The sequence below is a fragment of the Engystomops pustulosus genome, chromosome 8, assembly GCF_040894005.1.
Source record: "Engystomops pustulosus chromosome 8, aEngPut4.maternal, whole genome shotgun sequence".
NCBI classification, from domain to species: Eukaryota; Metazoa; Chordata; class Amphibia; order Anura; family Leptodactylidae; genus Engystomops; species Engystomops pustulosus.
Genome location: NC_092418.1, coordinates 13,009,808 through 13,034,755, shown reverse-complemented (window position 1 = coordinate 13,034,755; position 24,948 = coordinate 13,009,808). Strand labels below are relative to the sequence as shown.

At 49.0% G+C, this 24,948-nt stretch overlaps 1 protein-coding gene across 1 annotated transcript; it reads right to left on the bottom strand.

Moving 5' to 3' along the window:
* Positions 1-8,114: 8,114 nt before the first annotated feature.
* Positions 8,115-9,041, bottom strand: LOC140076126 (olfactory receptor-like protein OLF4). The gene has a single exon (XM_072122632.1). It carries the CDS (start codon positions 9,039-9,041, stop codon positions 8,115-8,117), a length of 927 nt encoding a protein of 308 aa, XP_071978733.1.
* Between the last annotated feature and the right edge of the window lie 15,907 nt (positions 9,042-24,948).

Here is a 24,948-nt window from a genome sequence, read left to right as displayed (position 1 = left end):
ATTAGACATCCAGGATCCTACATCCCAGACCATATATATGTACATACTGTATATACACAGGAGAAGACGTCCTGCCACCACCCGCTGTCTGTCCGTGAAGGTACAAAGAGCAGAATTTATAACATGATCCGTCTGTTATTCCCTAGGAAATTCCCAGAGGGAAATAGTATCACTACAACATCTATTACATTGTATCTGCATCGTTATGGGATTAATTGTGTTCTCGTTATTTCCTTGGAGGTTTGTAATTTATTCCAAAAGGAGTCAAGTTATTTACCTGCTTTTATGTCCATCGTTTCTGGTATCCAACATTTCTAATACTTTTACTGTTCTGCTCTAATAATGGAAATAACTATTCTACTATGAATCTAACCCTGAGTTATATACTGTATTATACTCCAGGATATTCTGCTGCTGCAGTCACTGGGGGTCATTTACTAATGGCCCGAACCGTGTTTTTACGTCGGGTTACCCGAATTTTACTGTTTTGCGCCGATTTTCCCTGAATTGCCCCGGGATTTTGGCGCACGCGATCAGATTGTGGCACATCGGCGCCAGCATGCACGCGACGGAAATCGGGGGGCGTGGCCGTCGGAAAACCCGTCGGATTCGGAGAAATCGCCGTATTTAAAAAAAAAATTGTGTCGCTTGACACACGCTTACCTGCGCCTGGCCTGGCTTGGTGAACTTCAGTGAACTCCGACGGAATTCAGCGCAGTAGCGACACCTAGTGGACATCGGGGGAACTACCTTAGTGAATCGCCGGAAGACCCAAATCCTCCACAGAGAACGCGCCGCTGGATCGCGAATGGACCGGGTGAGTAAATCTGCCCCACTGTGTTTATACATGACATTGTCAGGCTTTTGGGTTAGTAAACCCCCTGGACCACCACGGACGATGACACAAGCCGACACTTGGGACCGGAATCTAAGTGGCACCCGGTCTTCAGCAGAGCCTGTCGCAAAGCAAGATGGTCCTGCTGCGCTGTGATGCCACCAGGTCGTTCCACAGGTGCGAATGCCAGATGTGGCAGCCAAAGTCGAGGTACAGATTAACTGGGCAGATTAAATGGTCAAGGCAGGCGGCAATGATGCAAGGTCGGTAACGGAGCAGGAGGTCAAGACTGGCAGCGAAGGAGCAAGGTCAGGGTCAGGTCCGTGGTTATAATGGGAGACCAGAGCAGGAACAAGGAACACAGAAGGAAGCTTTCTCATAGGCTAGGAGCACTAAGTTACGGCTGCTGGGATAAGCCGGCTTATAAGGAGAACCCAGAAGTGACTAGTGCCAATCGCGCTGGCCAGTCGGGGCGGGAGCAGGAATGCCGAGAGGTAAGTGAGCTCGGGCACAGCCACGGAGAGGGGGTGTGCCTGAAATCCATAAGTTGTATCGCAGAGACACACGTGACAGAACCCCCCCCCTTTGGGCTCCCCCTTTTCTTGGTCTGAAGAAATCTTTGGAGGAGACTACGGTCCAGAATATTCTCTTCAGGCTCCCAGGATCTCTCTTCTGGCCCAAACCCCTTCCAGTCGACAAGAAAGAACCACTTACCTCTCACGGGCTTCATGTCCAGCACCTTTTTAACCTAGTAGATGTCCGTGGAGTCAGCCTCTGATGCAAGTGGAGGAGATTGCTGAGAGAAGTGGTTCAAGATGACAGGCTTCAGGAGGGAGACGTGGAAGGAGTTCGTAGGAGGAAGGTGGAGCTTGTACGCCACCGGATTTATGTGTCTAATCACCTCAAAGGGACCAAGGAAGCGAGGACCAAGCTTTTAGCTAGGTATCTTCAGCCAGATGTATCTGAAGGATAACCACACCTTGTCACCGGGAGAGAAGACAGGAGGAGTCCTACATCTCTTATCAGCCTGGGACTTGGTGTGAGCAGTGGCCCGTAGAGAGAATGATGGGTCTGTTCCCAGATAGATTTGAGATCCGGAATCAGCTCCTCTACCACAGGGACATAAGAGGAAACGGCTAGAGGAAGAGGTGGGCGAGCCATTTGTCTGTAGACCACAAAGAAAGGAGTTGCCCCAGCAGACCCAGAGTCCAGTGAGTTATAGGAGAACTCAGCCCATGCTAGCAGATAAGACCAATAAACTTGACGGGCAGAGATGAAGTGCCGGAGGTAACCTCCCAGAATCTGATTCACCCTTTCTACTCGACCATTCGACTGTGGGTGGTAAGCAGAAGAAAAGTCCAGATTTACTTGCAGCTGGTTACACAAGGAATGTCAGAACTTGGACATAAACTGGACCCCTCAGTCAGACACGATGTGTTGAGGCAGTTCATGAAGCCGGAAGATATGCCAGAAGAACAAACTGGCAAGACGTGGAGCAGATGGAAGACCTAGAAGGGAAACAAAATGGGACATCTTTAAAAAATTGGTCAGTCACCACCCAGATGATGGTATTGCCAAAGGAAGGTGGAAGATCTGTGACAAAGTCTATAGCCACGTGAGACCACGGGTGACTGGGTATCGGCAATGGAAGCAACAAGGAAGTGCAGGATCCCACGAAATCCCGGACTTCTTTGACCAGGTCAGTCCACCAGTAGTAGTGGGAGATCAGGGCCACATAGTGTTGCACCGCAGGGTGTCCAGCCAGACGTGACGAATGTCCCCAAGACAAAATCCTCTTCCAGAGTGCAGGTCAAACTTAGGTCTTGCCGGGAGGAAGCTGCCAAAGATCCACCGGAGCGGCAACAACCAGTTGTTCAGGAGAGATAATATGCTGAGGGACCGGCTCTTCTCCAATGACGTCAGAGGCACGAGAAAGGGCTTCATCCTTGATATTCTTCTCCGCCGGACATAATGGATCAACAGGTTGAAGCGTGAAAAGAAGAGCGACCAACGGGCTTGCCTGGGATAAAGATGTTGGGCTATCTGGAGATACAGGAGGTCCTTATGGTCTGTGTATACACAAACCAGATGGAGAGCTCCTTCCAGTAGATATAGCCATTCTTCCAGAGCAAGCTTGATGTCCAATAGTTCTCTATCTCCTATAGAGTAATTTCTCTCTGCGGAGCACTAAGAAAAAGAAAAAGTAATATATAAAAAAAACGTAAGTTAGAGTATGGCCCTTAGACCCTTTGTGGGTGAGCAACACCCCAGCACCTACGGAGGATGCGTCAACCTCAAGATGAAAGGGCTTCTCTGTGTTAGGCCTGGAGAGAACATGAGCTGAGGCAAAGGTGGACTTCAACCATGAAAAGGCTTCTACAGCCGCCAAGGACCAGAGGTGGGGATTAGCGCCCTTCTTGGTGAGCGCACGATGAGAGACACTAGAGTAGAGAAATGCAGAATAAACTGTCAATTATAGTTCACAAACCCAGGAACCTCTGAATGGCACAGAGACCTTCTGGGCGTGGCCACTGTAGAACTGCAGACAGTTTAGCAGGATCCATCTGGAGGTCTCTGTTGGAGTTTATATAGCCTAGAAAAGGAAGGCTCCATTGGTGAAACTGACATTTCTCGAGCTTAGCGTAGAGACGATTAGCCTGAAGGCAGCCAAGAACTTGCCATACGTGGGACAGATGGGTCTCAAGGTCTGGGGAGAACACCAAGATGTCGTCTAGGTAGAAACACATATACAGCAGATCTCTGAAGATGTCATTAACGAATTCCAGGAAGACAGCAGGAGCATTACATAGTCCAAATGGCATCACAAGGTACTCGAAATGTCCATCACGAGTGTTAAACGCTGTCTTCCATTCATCACCCTTGTGGATCCGGATGAGATTGTAGGCCTCACAAAGATCCAGCTTGGAGAACACCTTGAAACCGTGCAGGCAGTCAAAGAGCTCTGTGATCAACAGCAGAGGCTAGCGTTTTTTAACCGTGACCTTGTTAAGCCCATGATAGTCTATGCAAGGACGGAGAAAGCCGTCCTTCTTGGTCACGAAAAAGAAGCCTGCACTAGCCAGAGAGAGTAGGATTTGCATATGAAGCATCTCTGCAGGTTCTCTTAAATATACTCTGACATAGCAGCAGTCTCTGGAACTGAAAGAGGATACACACGACCGCTGGGAGGAGAGGCACCAGGCAGGAGATCCACAGGATAATCATAGGGACAATGCGGATGCAAAGTTTCTGCTTGTTTTTTGGAAAAAACATTGTCAAAGTCCAGTTAACACATAGGTAGACCTTAAGGTCTTAGGAGTCACGGAGAAAGCCAGGACAGGCAGAGGCACCACCATGCAGCGGGACTGACATTCTCATCCCCAACTAAGGACCTCCCCCATCTTCCAGCTAAGGACCGGAGCGTGGAGTTGCAGCCCTGGGAGATCCAGCAGGAGAGATGAGCGTGGCAGCACATAAAAGGACAGTCTTTCCTTATGAAGGGCTCCTACTTGCAAAGAGATAGGCTCAGTGAGGATATGAAAGGATATGTACGCTGACTGAGGAGATGATGAGAGGCACCACTGGAATGTGATGCCGGGAGACCAGAGCGGCATCCACAAAGTTCCCCCCAGAACCGGAGTCCAAGAAAGCTGGAACGTGAATTGAAGTGCGGGAGCTGAAACAGAGAAGCACAGGCACACCTAGGGACGCTTCTCCCAAGAACCCTAGGTGCTGGTGTTTCACGGACGCTGGGGATGGACCGGACAAGCCCCAATGAAGTACTTCAGAGTGGCACAGTACAGTCAAAGATTCTTCTGACATCATCTGGAGCGTTCCTGGGAGGAGAGTCGGGCTCTATCCAGCTGCATAGGCTCCTCTGCAGATGGTACGGCTGGAGGTTGGAGCGGGCAGAGGCCAGGTGAGGTAGACGTTGAGGGCGGCCTTGGGGATGCTTGTGATGTAGCTCCTCGGCACACTCCAAAAAAATGCACATGAATGCGAGTGGCGAGTTTGATGAGGCCACTCAGGGATGATAGCAGGTCACGATCGCGAAATGTGTCAACTTGAGGCGAAAGTCCTTTCTTAAAGGTTTCTGACAGAGCCGCATCATTCCAGGAGAGTTTAGTGGCCAGGGTGTGGAACTGAACAGCATACTCTCCAACAGATGAGACCCCTTGGCACAGGTTCAGCAGCGCAGTCTCAGCTGAGACTTCAAACACAGCCCTGAATTCCGCCAGGAAAGCCGTGTGCATAGCCGTGACCGGATTGCCTCTGTCCCACAGAGAAGTAGCCCAGGCCAGGGCCTTCCCTGTGAGGAGACTGACAATGAATGCCACCTTGGATCGCTCAGTGACAAACTGAAACGGAATGAGTTCTATGTGCAAGGAGCACTGAGTAATAAAGCCCCTGCACAGCTTGAGGTCCCCATCATCCTTGTCGGGCATAGACAGTCTTAGCCTAGGTTCAGCGGCAGGAAGACAAGTCGGGGTTGCAGGAGAAGTTGCAGGAATGACAAGCAACTGTTGCAGCGTGGTGGTGACCTGTCCTAGCTGTTCCCTGCAAAGCAATCTGATGGGACTGCTGGTCCACAACGGTAGTAAGATCAGCCAGTTTCGGAAGCAGTACCTGGGCGGGGTCCATGGCCGGATCTTACTGTAAGGCTTTTGGGTTAGTGAACCCCCTGGACCACCACGGACAATGACACAAGCCGACACCTGGGACTGGAATCTAAGTAGCACCTGGTCTTCACCATAGCCTGCCGCAAAGCAGAATGGTCTTGCTGCAGCGTGATGCCAGGTGGTTCCACAGGTGTGACTTGCTGGCTGTGGCAGCCATGGTCGAGGTATCACTGGGCAGTCTTGTGGTCAGGAACAGGCAGATGGTCGAGGCAGGTGGCACACATGCAAGCTCGGGAACGGAGCAGGAGGTTAAGGCTGGCAGCGAAGGAGCAAAGTCAGGGTCAGGTCCGTGGTCACAACAGGAGATCAGAGCAGGAACAAGGAACACAGAAGGAAGCTTTCTTATAGGCTAGGGTCACAAGATCTGGCGGCAGTTGCTGGGAGAAGCCGGCTTATAAGGGCAACCCGGAAGTGGCCAGTGCCAATCAGAGGTGCGCTGGCCCTTTAAATCTGCGAGTGCCGGCGCAAGCGCCCTAGGGAGCGAGAAAGCGCACGCTGGCCAGCCGGGATGGGAGCAGGTATGCGGAGAGGTAAGCAGCGACACCTGGTGGACATCGGGCGCACGACTTTAGTGAATCGCCAGAAGACCCGAATCCTCGTTGGAGAACGCGCCGCTGGATCGCGACAGAACCGGGTAAGTAAATTTGCCCCACTGTGTAGATACATGTCCTTACCTATCCTGTACTGATCTAGAAATGCCAGAGATGTTCCATGAATATTTTTCCCACATTAGTGTGCAACAGAAGCAGGTCAGTTTTGATCAGGTTTACCCTGTCCCAAAGCTTCAAAGACCGACCCTTAAAAGGCCATATTGGGAGTGGCAATCTTAAACCTGCGGTCACAATTTTGCATGGAGTAATCTTTTGTGCAAATTCAAGAACTTTAGTGGACCCTTTGAAGGTCTGGAAGAGTGTTTGGGAGATCAAAGTCTGAAACTTCTTCTTCAAGTCTGAGACTCTTACTCATACCAAGCAAGGCCTAGAAGCCTCAGAGTAGCAGTCGTCCCCTGCCATTGCCCACTCTGTCTCCAGTTCGGTGACACAATCTCCATAACCACCCCCACCATAGCCTCCAGTGTCACCTGGTCTCTCCTGACTCCCAACAATGGACCACGATCAACTGTACTAAAGAAGTGGTCAAATGCAAACAGTAACAGCTTTGGACAACTTTGGAGAACACAAGACCAACTTCTGAAGAGCATCAGATCCAACAGTTCTTTGGAATACTGTCTGTCCCTACATACAAGATCTTCAGCCAATCAACTAACCCTCTGGCTGTCCATATCTCAGAAGGATACACTAGATGTGTTGAAGTTGACTCATGTTTGACCCAACCAAATGTTTTTGTTCTTGGATTATTAAGAGTTTTGGTCTGAGGATTTTTATTGTTGTAGCATCTGTGGACCGAAATATTTGTAGGAACCTAATTGCGGCTCTGTTCTATTTACAACCCCATCTTGATCCGACTTTGATTTCATGTACCTTGGATTTCATGCCTGGAAACTGGACAAAACCCTTGTTTTTTCTCTGCAACACTGACCTCGGCTCAGAAGTCCTTGCACCGGCTACATGTTGGCTAGGATATTGGGTGAGCGTGATTTCTTTTGTTCACTGTCTTTTTTTTCTTTGATACCTTGGATTATGTCTGCTTTCTCCCCGCTCTGACCTATGGCTGGCATTTTGGATTTTACCTGCCTGCTGCCTGCCCTGATTGTGGACTGTCTCTAATTTTTTGACCCATGTTGCTTTGCATGTGCCTACTTTCACCCAATTAAGAGAGCTGTCACCTACTACAATACTTCTCTGAGCGGGCGTGGCCTTATGCCCCTGTAACGGGTGAAAGGGTGATAACTGATTGGGACACTTGGATAACGCCCTTGGAATAAGCCTAACCCCAAACCATTACGTGGGAACAGTGGAGCAGATTTACTTACCCGGCCCATCCGCGATCCAGCGGCGCCTTCTCTGCGCTGGATTCGGGTCCGGCCGGGATTTATGACGGTAGTTCCTCCGCCGTCCACCAGGTGGGGCTGCTGCGCTGAAAAGCATCTGAAAGCACTTCAATACACCGAGCTGGACCAAGTGAAGGTAAGCGCGTCCCAAGCGACACATTTTCGGTTTTTAAATGCGGCGGTTTTTCCGAATACGTCGGGTTTTTGTTCGGCCACGCCCCCCAATTTCCGTCGCGCGCATGCCGGCGCCGATGCGCCACAATCCGATCGTGTGCGCCAAAATCCCGGGGCAATACAGGGGAAATCGGCGCAAATCGGAAATATTCGGGTAACATGTCGGGAAAACGTGAATCGGGCCCTTAGTAAATGACCCCCACTGTCTGTTACAAAAATTACAAGACAGAAGTGATCTCGGCTGCATGGTTATCTTGTGGGTACAGTATGTGCTAATTCTTGGATGTTATTTTTCCCAGAACAATTCTCAAAGCTATAAAGTAGGACAAGTTAATGGATTTGTCTCAAGAAGTTAACAATATGTGAAATCTATTGAATGGAGACGAAGAATTTCACTTGTGGGGATGAGACCGGGGACAGTAGATCTTCCATTGATGACCGATGTTACGGCAAGTGGATGATTAAAGTTCTACGTCTAAGACTTTGACCACAATAATCTCTTCACCGCCGTCTTCACTTCTTTATTTCTAAGACTGTAAATCAGAGGGTTTAGCATTGGGGTGACCGTGGCATATAACAAGGTGAAGACCTGGTCCAGGATATCGGAGTATTTGGAAGGAGGTAATAAATAGACCAATGCTGCTGTGCTGTAGTAGAGCATGATGACGATGAGGTGGGACGAGCAGGTGGAGAAGGCCTTTTTCCTTCCATCTCCAGAATGAATGTGAAATATAACCTGTAATATCTTCACATAGGACCAAAAACTGCATAAAAATGGGCAAAGGCCGAAAAAAAATAATTCAAAATAAATCACCAGGTAGAAGATTTCTCTCCCGGCGCAGGAGATCTTGGTCAAGGCTTTCGCATCGCAATAGAAATGGTGAATTGTGGTGGAATTACAGAAGGACATCTTCATGGTCGGGACTGTAATCAGAGAGGAGTTTAAAGCGGCGCAAAACCCTATAGTGACCATATAGACCGTGCAGACTTTCTTACTGAGTATGGAGTGATAGTGCAGAGGCTTACAGATCGCAACGTAGCGGTCATAGGCCATGGTGAACAGGAGAAGGTCTTCTGTCCCAGCTGCCAAGAAGAAGAAGTAGACCTGGGTGAAGCATTGTCTGAAGGACACTTTTGGATTTCCAGATGAGAGGATGTGTAGGAGTTTTGGGATGATGGTTGTTGTGTAACACAGATCTACGAGGGACAAGTTAAAGAGGAACAGATACATGGGGCTGTGCAGCTTCTTATCCACATAGATGAGAGTAACAATCAGCACATTCATGAGGAGACCAAGCAGGTAGATCACAGAGAACAGGCCGGAGAGAAATGGCCGACTACCAGCCGTATAGGAAAATGGCAAAATGTTAAAATCTGTAGGAACAGACGTGAAGTTCTCCATAGTGCAATATCCCCGAAGCTAGAAAAAACAATATCATTTCACCTGAATTTATTAAATATGATTCAAAATATCCAAAAATTATGAAAACATAATTGTAAATCCATAACTGGACTTATTCATGATTTTCTATCATCCTGTATATCTATGCCCCATACTGTACCTCATATGTTACCAAACCCATGTTCTTACCATTATATAGATTCATAGACAAAAAAACCCCCAAATTTATTTAACGTTTAACCAGTCTCTTATATACGATTTCTGTCACTTATTCTGCACTATAACTTCTGTACTGTGGTCTTTGTTCAATTTTAAGAAGAACAGAAGTGCTGCAATTTAGTCAAGTGAATCGACAGATAATGGGGCCCATTTACTAAGGGCCCCACGGACCGAAATTTCGTCGGACATCCCGATGATTTCTGTTTTGCACCACTGGGACAGGGATTTAAAAGGGTTTATTGGTGCACGCGACCGGATTTTGGCGCAATCTCGCCGGTTTTCATGCGACACAAATCGGTGAACACAAATCGGACATACCGCAGAATTTAACTTAAATATTGTGTCGCAAGCCAAGCACTTTCATGCACCAGGAAGAAGAAGGTGAACTCCTGGGACCTGAGCGGGGAAGCGACACATGCAGGATATCGGGCACAGGATCTTATTATACAAGGACAATGCACTTACATGCACCAGGAAGAAGAAGGTGAACTCCGGGGACCTGAGCGGGGAAGGGACACATGCAGGATATCGGGCGCAGGATCTTAGTGACTCCCCGCACAGCACATTATACACGGACAATGCACTTACATGCACCAGGAAGAAGAAGGTGAACTCCGGGGACCTGAGCGGGGAAGCCACACATGCAGGATATCGGTCGCAGGATCTAAGTGACTCCCCGCACAGCACATTATACACGGACAATGCACTTACATGCACCAGGAAGAAGAAGGTGAACTCCGGGGACCTGAGCGGGGAAGCGACACATGCAGGATATCGGGCGCATGATCTTACTGACTCCCCGCACAGCGCATTATACACGGACAATGCACTTACATGCACCAGGAAGAAGAAGGTGAACTCCGGGGACCTGAGCGGGGAAGCGATACATGCAGGATATCGGTCGCAGGATCTAAGTGACTCCCCGCACAGCGCATTATACACGGACAATGCACTTACATGCACCAGGAAGAAGAAGGTGAATTCCTGGGACCTGAGCGGGGAAGCGACACATGCAGGATATCGGATGCAGGATCTTAGTGACTCCCCGCACAGCACATTATACACGGACAATGCACTTACATGCACCAGGAAGAAGAAGGTGAACTCCTGAGACCTGAGCGGGGAAGCGACACATGCAGGATATAGGGTGCAGGATCTTAGTGACTCCCCGCACAGCCCATTATACATGGACAATGCACTTACATGCACCAGGAAGAAGAAGGTGAACTCCGGGAACCTGAGCGGGGAAGCGACACATGCAGGATATCGGGTGCATGATCTTAGTGACTCCCCCGCACAGCACATTATACACAGACAATGCACTTACATGCACCAGGAAGAAGATGGTGAACTCCAGGGACCTGAGCGGGGAAGCGACACATGCAGGAAATTGGGCGCACGGTCTTCATGAATCGCGGCAGAGTTCATCCTCTTCGGACAGTACGGATCGGGGATCGCGCAGGACGGGTAAGTTAATTTCCCCAATATGTTCAAATTCCCTTGTGAATATTAAATGAGAATTGTAATAGGAGTCAAGAGTCAAACAGGACATTGAGCCCCAAACTCCAGCCATCCAACAGCCCTGCCTACTTGGCTCTGCGTATCCTAATGATACAGGTCAACCACTAAGACAATCCCTATTATGATACTGTGCACACACATAACAAATAAAGGGAAAAACACAATGGGGCAGATTTACTTACCCGGCCCATTCGCGATCCAGCGGCGCGTTCTCTGCACAGGATTCGGGTCCGGACGGGATTTATGAAGGTAGTTCCTCTGCCGTCCACCAGGTGGCGCTGCTGCGCTTAAAAGCATCTCAACGCGCCGGAATGCACCGAGCTGGACCAGGTGAAGGTAAGCGCTTGGTAAGCTACACTTTTTCGGTTTTTAAATGCGGCGGTTTTTCCGAATACGTCGGGTTTTTGTTCGGCCACGCCCCCCGATTTCCGTTGCGCGCATACCGGCGCCGATGCGCCACAATCCGATCGCGTGCGCCACAATCCCGGGGCAATTCAGGTACAATCGGCGCAAATCGGAAATATTCGGGTAACACGTCGGGAAAACGCGAATCGGGCCCTTAGTAAATGACCCCCAATAATACCCCCAGCACATTATACACAGACAATGCACTTACATGCACCAGGAAGAAGAAGGTGAACTCCTGGGACCTGAGCAGGGAAGCGACACATGCAGGATATCGGGCGCACGATCTTAGTGACTACTGCACAGCACATTATACACAGACAATGCACTTACATGCACCAAGAAGAAGAAGGTGAACTCCAGGGACCTGAGCGGGGAAGAGACACATGCAGGATATCGGGCGCATGATCTTAGTGACTCCCCGCACAGCACATTATACACGGACAATGCACTTACATGCACCAAGAAGAAGAAGGTGAACTCCAGGGACCTGAGCGGGGAAGAGACACATGCAGGATATCGGGCGCATGATCTTAGTGACTCCCCGCACAGCACATTATACACGGACAATGCACTTACATGCACCAGGAAGAAGAAGGTGAACTCCGGGGACCTGAGCGGGGAAGTGACACATGCAGGATATTGGGCGCAGGATCTTAGTGACTCCCCGCACAGCGCATTATACACGGACAATGCACTTAGATGCACCAGGAAGAAGAAGGGGAACTCCGGTGGACCTGAGCGGGGAAGCGACACATGCAGGAAATTGGGCGCACGGTCTTCATGAATCGCGGCAGAGTTCATCCTCTTCGGACAGTACGGATCGGGGATCGCGCAGGACGGGTAGGTTAATTTCCCCAATATGTTCAAATTCCCTTGTGAATATTAAATGAGAATTGTAATAGGAGTCAAGAGTCAAACAGGACAGTGAGCCCCAAACTCCAGCCATCCAACAGCCCTGCCTACTTGGCTCTGCGTATCCTAATGATACAGGTCAACCACTAAGACAATCCCTATTATGCTACTGTGCACACACATAACAAATAAAGGGAAAAACACAATAATGGGTAGTAATTTCGGGTCATTGAAAGAACATACAAGAAACAGAATCAAAAACGAATATTTAAAAGAAGTCACTAAACAAAGCCAAGAATAAAATACCAAGAGATCAGAAGTAGCAAATACAACAAAGCAGAAAATAAGTTTGCAAAGAATTTGACCAACAAAGAATGAACTGTGTGCAGGATATTTATAATGAGGAGGAAGTCCTGCCCCCGGTGGTAGGGGATGGTACTCACAGTCATACGGGGTTTACTGTTGCTGGTCCAGAGTCATTCGGCAGAGAGACAGCCCCTCACTAGAACAAAGGAAACCACCGGAGCAGTCAGTGTTTCCACAACCTATTAATGCAAATGAAGGAAAACGCAGGCACCGACATAACAAGTAACTAGAGAACAAACAAGGACAGGACGCCCTAAGGCCAAATCCCCTTCACAGTTGTCCCTACCTAATTGCCCAACCAACTCTAAGCAGTAGTTGACTACTGGTTGTTGTTCCTTTTCTCTGCTAACACTGAGACAAAGAGTGGACAATACAAACATAGAAGAACAGTCAGCAAATACAGGTCAGAACCAAGAGGACAATGCAGTACAGAATCAAAAAAATTAAAGGTCAGAAAACAGGCAAAGGGTCAAGGAACCCAAAATACAGAAGTTAAAACAAAAGCCAGAAAGCTTAAAATAAGATGTGTAGCGATCACAGGGGAGAGGCAGGAAAGCCTTTGTGAGATGTCAAGGTCTCGACCCAGAAGGTGATTGGACAAGATCCCTTACAACCAGACAAAATCAGACCAGCGGGGGAGGGGTGTGAGTGGAGAAAAATTCAGTCCATCTCAGATAACTTTATTTGTTTGCAGCCCTGAGCAGCATCAGCAGGAGACAGACCGGTGTGGAGGAAGAAAGGAGTAAAGCCGTGTTCAGACTACTGAGAACAGAATGAAACCTAAGAAAGGAAAGGACATGTAGAAAACCACTTCCTCCCATAGTAGTTACAAGATGGAATCAGCAGGTGATAATGTCTTAGAACTGATTATACTGAAAAGTAATAAAATATTTAGGTTCATAATAAAATACAATGTAAATGTTCATATATATGTAACATTTTCCTTACAGGCTCCTGCATGAGACCAGAACAAGTGCTGGGACTGGACCGGAACCAGAGGTGTGCACAGGAGGAGATCCCATCACACACCCGACGTCTGTCATAGAGGAAGGAGCAGGATTTATAATGTCACTGCTCCGTCTATTCTATCACGAGACAGTCCCATAGGGAATAATTATAACATCTATTTACATTGTGTCTTCATTATGAGGATTATTAGGATTCCCTGGGATATAATCTTATTATTCTCTGCAGATCTTGGACAGTTTTTTTGTACAATATTGTAATTTTACATTTAGTCCGGATTTTCCTGATATTTGATAGAGATACTTGTTGTTTTTTAGTTATTTTATAGAGAATGCAGCTGTAAATGATACACTTAAAGGGGTGTTCCCATTTCAGCAACTTATGTTGTATTATAAATAGTTCTACAATTTTCCAATACACTTTCTGTATCAATTCCTCACTGTTCTCTAGATCTCTGCTTGTTGTCCTGCTATAGAAGCTTCTATGTTACTTCCAGTGGACAGAAATGGGACCATGGTCACACAGGTGCACGGCTCATTATATCCCTGGTCATGTGATGTCACAGAGGTGCACGGCTCATTATATCCCTGGTCATGTGATGTCACACAGGTGCACGGCTCATTATATCCCTGGTCATGTGATGTCACACAGGTGCACGGCTCATTATATCCCTTGTCATGTGATGTCACACAGGTGCACTGCTTGTTATATATCCCTAGTCATGTGATGTCACACAGGTGCAAGGCTTGTTATATCCCTGGTCATGTTATGTCACACAGGTGCACTGCTCGTTATATCCCTGGTCATGTGATGTCACACAGGTGCACAGCTTGTTATATCCCTGGTCATGTGATGTCACACAGGTGCACGGCTCGTTATATATCCCTGGTCATGTGATTTCACACTTGTGCACGGCTCGTTATATCACACAGGTGCGCGGCTCCTTAGTATCACAGAGAGTAATCAGAGCTGTGTTATATAACGAGCCGCGCACCTGTGTGATATAATGAGCCGCGCACCTGTGTGATATATAACGAGCCGCGCACCTGTGTGATATAACGAGCCGTGCACCTGTGTGATATAACGAGCCGTGCACCTGTGTGATATAACGAGCCGCGCACCTGTGTGATATAACGAGCCGTGCACCTCATACAAGGTAAGAGTAAAATGTTACAATTTGAGGAATGAGTTGTAGATAATTCTTTGTTTCTTTTTTTCCTCAAAACATTTGATCAATTTTCAGACGTGTACAGATACACAAGATATATGTCCCAGGCGCACCCGTGTGCCCCCCTGTGCCCCGGAGCCCGGCAGCTTCTCTCACCTTGCCACGTTCCAGCGACGGTCTCCTCGTTCCAGCGCATGCGTCCCTGCCTCCTAGGGCGCATGCACGCCGGCTGTCTGAGATTTAAAGGGCCAGCGCACCAATGAGCACCAGCCCCCGAGGTACGAAGAGGAAAAAATTTAGGGGGCGCTAATAAGCCAATTCATATAGGAGGATCTCAATTGGTGATATTTTGTTGAAATTACTCCAGATTAGGGATTAAATGAAGACAATTACATTTATTGAAACAATCATTGAACAAAAAAGTGGCAAATTAAAACATAGGGGGTCATTTACTAAGGGCCCGAGGTGTTACCCGAATATTTCCGATTTGCGTTGATTTTCCCTGAATTGCCCCAGGATTTTGGTGCACGCGATCGGATTGTGGCGCATCGGCGCTGGCATGCACGCAACGGAAATGGGGGGGGCGTGGCCGAACGAAAACCCGACGGATATGGTAAAACTGCCGCATTTAAAAAAAGAAGTGTCACTCTACACGCGCTTACCTTCACTAGGAATAGGCCGGTGTACTTCAGTGCATTCCGGCGGGCCTCGGGGAACTTCAGCGCAGCAGCGCCACCTGGTGGACATCGGAGGAACTGCCTTAGTGAATCCCGGCCGGACCCGAATCCACCACAGAGAACGCGGCGCTGGATCGCGAATGGACCGGGTAAGTAAATCTGCCCCATAAATGGTAAAACGGATACGTCTCAGATATTTGTGCGTCCATGCCCATGGGAATCCTGTACTCCTTGCTCTGTGCGTTGTGACCTCGATTCCGTTCCTGCCCGTTCCCGACCACGATTCTGTCTTGCGACTCTGTTCTTGGGTGTGGCCACACCTGTGGAATGACCTGGTGGTACCACGCCGCTACAAGTCCAACATGCTTTGCGGGGGCTCTGGTGAAAACCGGGTGCGACTTAGAATCTGGTGTCGGCTTATGTCATCGCTCGTGGTGCTCCAATGGGTCCTCTACCCCTGATCCTGACAGGAGACCTGTCAATGTCCGGCTTCAGGACTACAGGCAGTCCCCGGGTTACTTACAAGATAAGTTATGCAGGTTTGTTCTTAAGTTGAATTTGTATGTAAGTTGGAACCGTTTACTTTATTATTATAACTAGAGATGAGCGAACATGCTCGTCCGAGCTTGATGCTCGGTCGAGCATTAGGGTACTCGAAACTGCTCGTTACTCGGACGAATACTTCGCCCGCTCGAGAAAATGGCAGCTCCCGCCGTTTTGCTTTTTGGCGGCCAGAAACAGAGCCAATCACAAGCCAGGAGACTCTGCACTCCACCCAGCATGACGTGGTACCCTTACACGTCGATAGCAGTGGTTGGCTGGCCAGATCAGGTGACCCTGGGATAGACTAGCCGCTGGCCGCGCTGCTCGGATCATTCTGTCTCTGGATGCCGCTAGGGAGAGAGCTGCTGCTGGTCAGGGAAAGCGTTAGGGTGTTCTATTAGCTTACTGTTAGGCAGGAGTGATTCTCAAAGAACCCAACAGCCCTTCTTAGGGCTACAATAACGTTCTACTTTTTTTATTTTAATTTGCATCTATTACCATTTTGTGAGGAATTAGCAGGGGGACTTGCTACCGTTGTGTTTAGCTCTTAGTGGCACACATATCCATAGCAAAGACCGAAGTGGCAAAATTCAGTAGGGGTTGGATTTCTATTAGGCAATAACTCGGTGTCATCTCATCTGGCATAGTAGTGCGCTTCCTTTGATACTTGGCTAGAAAATAGCCATAGGAGAATACAAATAGCTTCTTGAAGCCTACAGTAGCGTTCTATATATTTGATTTCTGGTTGATCTGCTGGTGGCTGTAGTTTCTGCAGTGCATGTACTTGCCAATTCTGAGCAATTTGTAGTGAGACTTGCGACCGCTGTGTTCTGCGCTTAGTGGCGCACATATCCATAGCAAAGGCCGAAGTGGGAAAATTCAGTAGGGGTTGGATTTCTATTAGGCAATAACTCAGTGTCATCTCATCTGGCATAGTAGTGTGCTTCCTTTGATACTTGGCTAGAAAATAGCCATAGGAGAATACAAACAGCTTCTTGAAGCCTACAGTAGCGTTCTATATATTTGATTTCTGGTTGATCTGCTGGTGGCTGTAGTTTCTGCAGTGCATGTACTTGCCAATTCTGAGCAATTTGTAGTGAGACTTGCGACCGCTGTGTTCTGCGCTTAGTGGCGCACATATCCATAGCAAAGGCCGAAGTGGCAAAATTCAGTAGGGGTTGGATTTCTATTAGGCACTAACTCAGTGTCATCTCATCTGGCATAGTAGTGTGCTTCCTTTGATACTTGGCTAGAAAATAGCCATAGCAATAGGATAGGATTGTTTGGTTTTAAAAACTCAAAAAAAAACAAAAAACACAAAAAAAAAAAAAACACAAAAAAACACAAAAAAAAACAAAAAGAAGTAAAAAAAAAAAAAAAAGTTATAACTCTCATTTTAAAAATGTTTAACCCGAGGGCTAGGGGTAGAGGACGAGGGCGGGGACGTGGGCGTCCAACTACTGCAGGGGTCAGAGGCCGTGGTCCTGGGCGGGGTGAGACACCACCTGCTGATGAGGGAGCAGGGGAACGCCGCAGAGCTACACTCCCTAGGTTCATGTCTGAAGTTACTGGGACTCGTGGTAGAGCACTGTTGAGGCCAGAACAGTGCGAACAGGTGATGTCGTGGATTGCTGACAATGCTTCGAGCAATTTGTCCACCACCAGTCAGTCTTCCACGCAGTCCACCCATGTCACCGAAATCCCCACTCCTCCAGCTCCTGCACCTCAGCCTCCTCCCCCCCAGTCTGCCCCCTCCCAGGAAAATTTGCCATTTGAACCGGCATACTCTGAGGAACTGTTTTCTGGACCCTTCCCACAGTCACAAACCACTTGTCCGGTTGCTGCTGAGCAATTTTCCGATGCCCAGGTTTTCCACCAGTCACAGTCTGTGGGTGATGATGACCTTCTTGACGTAGTGGAAGTGTGTAAAGAGGTGTCCGACGATGAGGAGACACGGTTGTCAGACAGTGGGGAAGTTGTTGTCAGGGCAGGAAGTCCGAGGGGGGAGCAGACTGAGGGATCGGAGGATGATGAGGTGACAGACCCAAGCTGGGTTGAGAGGCCGGGTGAACACAGTGCTTCTGAGACGGAGGAGAGTCCTCGACCTGAACAGGTTGGAAGAGGCAGTGGTGGGGCCAGACGGAGAGGCAGGGCCAGAGCTGGTGCATCAGCGCCACTGTCAACTAGTGAAGCTCCCGTGGTGAGGGCTCTTGCGGCGAGGGCTAGATCTTCAGAAGTGTGGAGGTTCTTTAAGGAAACACCGGATGACCGACGGACTGTGGTGTGCAACATTTGCCAAACCAGGCTCAGCAGGGGTTCCACCACTACTAGCTTAACTACCACCAGTATGCGCAGGCATATGAATGCTAAGCACCCCACTCAGTGGCAACAATCCCGTTCACCTCCGGCCGTGCACACCACTGCTCCTTCCCCTGTGTCAGCTGCTAGTCAGCCCCCTGCCCAGGACCCTGGCACAAAAACCCCATCGTCGCCTCCACGATCCTCCACAGCATCCACCAGCGTTCAGCTCTCCATACCCCAGACGCTGGAGCGGAAACGCAAATATAGTGCAACCCACCCGCACGCCCAAGCCCTTAATGTGCACATCTCCAGATTGCTTAGCCTGGAGATGCTGCCCTATAGGCTAGTAGAGACCGAGGCCTTTCGCAACCTCATGGCGGCGGCCGCCCCTCGGTATTCGGTCCCCAGCCGCCACTACTTTTCCCGATGTGCCGTCCCAGCCCTGCACCAGCACGTGTCAGACAACATCGTCCGTGCCCTGACCAACGCCGTTTCTGACAAGGTCCACCTGACCACGGACACGTGGACGAGTGCTGCCGGGCAGGGCCACTATATATCGCTGACGGCACATTGGGTTAACTTGGTGGAGGCTGGGACCGAGTCTGACCCTGGGGCTGCTCATATACTGCCGACGCCGAGGATTGCGGGGCCTACCTCGGTCCAGGTGTTTCAGGCCTACTATGCCTCCTCCTCCTCCCACCCCTCCTCCACCTCCTCCTCCGAACTACCATCCGTGGGCACGGCGCCATCAGTCGGTAGCTCTAGGCACAGCAGCAGTGCCGTCGCTAAGCGACAGCAGGCGGTGCTCAAACTGCTGAGCCTAGGCGACAAAAGGCACACCGCCCAAGAGCTATTACAGGGCATCACGGCGCAGACTGATCTGTGGCTGGCACCGCTGAACCTCAAGCCGGGAATGGTTGTGTGTGACAACGGCCGTAACCTGGTGGCGGCTCTGCAACTCGGCAGACTGACACATGTGCCATGCCTGGCCCATGTGTTAAATCTGATAGTGCAGCGTTTCCTCAAGACATACCCCAATCTGTCTGATTTGCTCACGAAGGTGCGCCGCATCTGTGCGCATTTCAGGAAGTCCAGCCCAGATGCTGCCACTCTCAGGGCAGCGCAGCGCCGCCTCCAACTGCCCGCTCACCGACTGTTGTGCGACGTGCCCACGAGGTGGAATTCAACATTAACCATGTTATCCAGAGTTTACCAGCAGCGCAGAGCGATTGTAGACTGCCAGATGTCAACTTCCACCAGAACTGGTAGTCAGGTCAGTCAGCTTCCTCAAGTCTACAATGAGGAGTGGACGTGGATGTCTGATATCTGTCAGGTGCTGAGTAACTTTGAGGAGTCAACACAGATGGTCAGTGGCGATGCCGCCATCATCAGCCTCACCATCCCGCTGCTTGGCCTGTTGAAAAACTCTCTGGTCAGCATGAAGTCGGAAGCTTTGCGCTCGTCACAAGAGACGGGGGAAGAATATTCCCTTGTTGATAGCCAAAGCACCCTGAGGTCTGTTTCTCAGCGCATATCGGAGGAGGTGGAGGTGGAGGAGGATGAGGAGGAAGAGGAGGAGAATGTTGGCGAGACACAAGAGGGGACCATTGTTGAGTCCTTCACTGTTCAGCGTGTATGGGCAGAAGAAGAGGAGTTGGAGGAGTTGGAGGAGGAGGAAATGGACAGTCAGGCCAGTGAGGGGAGTGAATTCTTACGCGTTGGTACTCTGGCGCATATGGCAGATTTCATGCTAGGCTGCCTATCCCGTGACCCTCGCGTTCAAAGAATTTATTCCAGCACCGATTACTGGGTGTTCACTCTCCTGGACCCACGGTACAAGCAAAATCTTTCCACTCTCATCCCTGCAGAGGAAAGGAGTGTGAGAATGCATGAATACCAGCAGGCCCTGGTGCACAAGCTGAAACAGTATTTCCCTTCTGACAGCGCTAGCGGCAGAGTGCGTAGTTCTGCGGGACAAGTAGCGAGGGAGAGTAGGCGAGCAGGCAGCTTGTCCAGCACTGGCAAGGGTACGCTTTACAAGGCTTTTGCCAGCTTTATGTCACCCCAGCAAGACACTGTCACCTGTCCCCAGTCTCGGCAGAGTAGGGCTGATCTTTACAGAAAGATGGTGAGGGAGTACGTAGCTGACCATACCATCGTCCTAAATGATCACACAGCTCCCTACAACTACTGGGTTTCAAAGCTGGACATGTGGCACGAACTGGCGCTGTACGCCTTGGAGGTTCTTGCCTGCCCTGCCGCTAGCGTCTTGTCCGAGCGGGTTTTCAGTGCAGCTGGTGGCATCATCACCGATAAGCGTACACGCCTGTCGACTGACAGCGCTGACAGGCTGACGCTTATTAAAATGAATAAAGGCTGGATTTCTCAGAATTTCCAATCTCCACCAGGTGAAGGAAGCTCAACCTGAATAATTGATCCACTCCTCCTCCTCATTTTCCTCCTTCTCCTCCTCTTTGTACAGTAAAGCAGAGGAAAATGGCTATTTTTTGACAGGGCCCACTGGCTCTTGCTATAGTACTTCATGCATTTAATTTTTCTGGAGGGCCACCTACCCGGTCCTCTGTTTGAAACAATTTTTGTGAGTGCCACATACAGGCACTCAATCTATTCCATTTTTCTGGAGGGCCACCTACCCGGTCCTCTGTTTTAAAAAATTTTTGGGACTGCCACATACAGGCACTCAATCTATTCCATTTTTCTGGAGGGCCACCTACCCGGTCCTCTGTTTTAAAAAATTTTTGGGACTGCCACATACAGGCACTCAATCTATTCCATTTTACTGGAGGGCCACCTACCTGCTCCTCTGGTTTGAAACATTTTTGGGACTGCCACATACAGGCACTCAATCTATTCCATTTTACTGCAGGGCCACCTACCTGCTCCTCTGGTTTGAACAATTTTTGGGACTGCCACATACAGGCACTCAATCTATTCCATTTTACTGGAGGGCCACCTACCTGCTCCTCTGGTTTGAAACATTTTTGGGACTGCCACATACAGGCACTCAATCTATTCCATTTTACTGCAGGGCCACCTACCTGCTCCTCTGGTTTGAACAATTTTTGGGACTGCCACATACAGGCACTCAATCTATTCCATTTTACTGCAGGGCCACCTACCTGCTCCTCTGGTTTGAACAATTTTTGGGACTGCCACATACAGGCACTCAATCTATTCCATTTTACTGGAGGGCCACCTACCTGCTCCTCTGGTTTGAAAAATGTTTGGGACTGCCACATACAGGCACTATCCAAATTAAATTGTCTCCATAGCAGCCTCCACACGTTGTCTCCATTGCTACCTCCAAAAGTCGTCCATATAGCTGCCTCCATACATCGTCCCTTTATCAAACGAGGTGTGTCAGGCAGAAATTTGGGTTGTTTTCATGGATTCCACATCAAAGTTGTTAACTTTGTCGCCACCCTGCTGTGTTATCCACAAAATATACTGGCAAACTTTTACCATTTAGGGATATTATTTCAGCGCTTCTTGCGCATCTGTTTACATTCCCCTCACCCGGCATATCCTAAACTTATAAGAACGCTACTACACTTGATCTTATACAAAAGGTTCTTAGAAGTGCTGTTTGGGGAGTAGCCTAGAGACAGGGGCTTGGATTGGCGAAAGCTCGCCTGGCAGCGGAGCGCCAGCTCCATGCGCATCATGCGCTTCTTGCGCATCTGTTTACATTCCCCTCACCCGCCATATCCCAAACTTATAAGAACGCTACTACACTTAACTTGGTGCAGGCTGGGACCGAGTCTGACCCTGGGGCTGCTCATATACTGGCGACGCAGAGAATTGCGGGGCCTACCTCGGTCCAGGTCTCAAAGGCCTACTATACCTCCTCCCACCCCTCCTCCACCTCCTCCTCCTCCGAATTACCATCCGTGGGCATGGCGCCATCAGTCGGTAGCTCTAGGCACAGCAGCAGTGCCGTCGCTAAGCGACAGCAGGCGGTGCTGAAACTGCTGAGCCTAGGCGATAAAAGGCACACCGCCCAAGAGCTATTACAGGGCATTCCACATCAAAGTTGTTAACTTTGTCGCCACCCTGCTGTGTAATCCACAAAATATACTGGCAAACTTTTACCATTTAGGGATATTATTTCAGCGCTTCTTGCGCATCTGTTTACATTCCCCTCACCCGGCATATCCTAAACTTATAAGAACGCTACTACACTTGATCTTATACAAAAGGTTCTTAGAAGTGCTGTTTGGGGAGTAGCCTAGAGACAGGGGCTTGGATTGGCGAAAGCTCGCCTGGCAGCGGAGCGCCAGCTCCATCACAAGATCCAACTAACATAGTTGCAGCACCTTTAATCTACTACTAGTTCACTGCCTCCATAATAATAATAATCTTTATTTATATAGCGTCATCATATTCTGCAGCGCTTTACAAATCATAGGAAACAAATACAAATGTAATGTAACAGAGCACAACATTTGTATGGAACAACAGGAGTGAGGTCCCTGCTCGCCAGAGCTTACGGTTTATGAAGATGATGGGGTAACACGAGGTAAAAGAATATTTAATGGTCAAGCCATTCTTCTTAGGGAATAGAAAAAAATATAATAAATGGAATTGCTGTCGCTTGAAACACTCAGCCGTCATCTTATATACCAGGTCCAGGGTGAATGGGACTGCAGAGAAGTCTGGTGCCTGTTGGTTGCTGGATAACAGATGGGAGGACGACACAGGACGGGTTAGTAGAAGAGTTAAAACTTCATGCAGTTAATGAGTGTTATAGGCTTGCCTAAAGAAATGGGTTTTAAGAGCACGTTTGAAACTTTGGAGGTTAGGTATTAGTCTGATAGTCCGGGGCAGAGCATTCCATAGAATTGGTGCAGCTCTAGAGAAGTCTTGGAGACGCGAGTGGGAGGTCCGCACTAGGGTAGAGGTTAATCTAAGATCACTGGCGGATCTAAGAGCACGGGTTGGGCGATAGACTGAGATAAGAGAGGAGAGGTAGGGGGGTGCAGCATTATACAGAGCTTTATGGATGAGGGTTATTATTATTTTAAACTATTCGAAAGGAGACTGGCAGCAAGTGCAGCGACTGGCATGAACTGTAAGCATACATGGTCCCCTTATCAAACGAGCTGTGTCAGGCAGAATTTGGGGTTGTTTTCATGGCTTCCATGTTAACTTTGTCGCCACCCTGCTGTGTAATCCACAAAATATACTGGCAAACTTTTATCATGTACCGATATTATTTGAGCGCTTCTTGCTCACCTCCTTTGGTTCCTCTCTGCCACCCATTGGTTTGAAGCCTGAGTCCAATTAGGGTATGTCGCCATGCCACTCTCTAGCCTGCTGCCGCTGCCTCTGCATGCCGTCCCCTATAGTGTCAGGGTCAATTATTGGATGTTTTAGATGCTATCTAGCTTCATTCTGTCACTCTGTCATGGCCATGCTGTTGCCCATAGTTTTGGCATAATGGTGCGATTAGGCAGCCTCAGAGGCATCCATGCATGCTGCCCCTGCTGTTTCCTGTCCATTTCCGTGGTGTTTCCATCCTTTTCTGAGGTTCCCAGGTGTTTGGCCAAGCTTCCCTGTGCAGAGCCTTGGTCCCCTTGAAAAATGCTCGAGTCTCCCATTGACTTCAATGGGGTTCGTTATTCGAGACGAGCACTCGAGCATCGGGAAAAGTTCGTCTCGAATAACGAGTACCCGAGCATTTTAGTGTTCGCTCATCTCTAATTATAACCCCAGTCAAATTTTTTTTTGATTTTTCATTGGATTTTAAAAATGTTGGATTGTCATAAGAACCAGGAGTAACAATAAATCTTAATTACAGGCACCTGTGATAACTGTTACAGCTGATTATTGTAGCCTAGGACTAAAGTACAGGAAATTACCAATATCCAGAGGTCCGTGTGTAACTAGGGGTCGTCTGTAAGTCGGGTGTTCTATTATCAATAGACCTTAATGTATTTACTTTAGCTGTGATATTTTTGATACCATTGTATTGCTTTGTGTTTGGTGCCTATATGGACACTATAGTGAATGCGATGTAGCGCCCCTGTGGGCTCAGCTCAAAGAGTAGGGACTCAGATGCCCCCGGACCCCTAATAGTTGTACATTGGCCTTTCTGTAAGGGACATTTTTGTGCTTTAATCTGTGAGAAGCTTTTAAATGCACTATTTAACCCTTAAGTATTTATAGTCATTGGGGTTCATTTACTAAGGGTCAGTCGGACACATTGGGGCAGATTTACTTACGCGGTCCATTCGCGATCCAGCGGCGCGTTCTCTGCGGTGGATTCGGGTCCGGACGGGATTCACTAAGGTAGTTCCTCTGACGTCCACCAGGTGGCGCTGCTGCGCTGAAGTTCCCGGAGGCCGTTGGAATGCACTGAAGTACACCGGCCTATACCTGGTGAAGGTAAGTGCGAGTCCCGCGACACTTTTTTTTTTTTAAAATGCGGCGGTTTTTCCGAATTCGTTGGGTTTTCGTTCGGTCAGTATCAGTGAGTGATCTGTACTGCAGCCTGCCGGGGGTATAAGTAAAAATAATTAAACACAATGGGAGTCATTTACTAAGGGCCCGATTCGCGTTTTCCCGGCGTGTTACCCAAATATTTCCGATTTGCGCCGATTTCCCCTGATTTTGGCACACATGATCAGATTGTGGCGCATCGGCGCCGGCATGCGCACGGCGGAAATTGGGGGGCGTGGCCGAACGAAAACCCGACGTATTCGGAAAAACCGCCGCATTTAAAAACCGAAAATGTGTCGCTTGGGAAGCGCTTACCTTCACTTGGTCCGGCTCGGTGAATTTCAGGGCATTCGGATGCTTTTCAGCGCAGCAGCGCCACCTGGTGGACGGCGGAGGAACTACCTTCATAAATCCCGTCCGGACC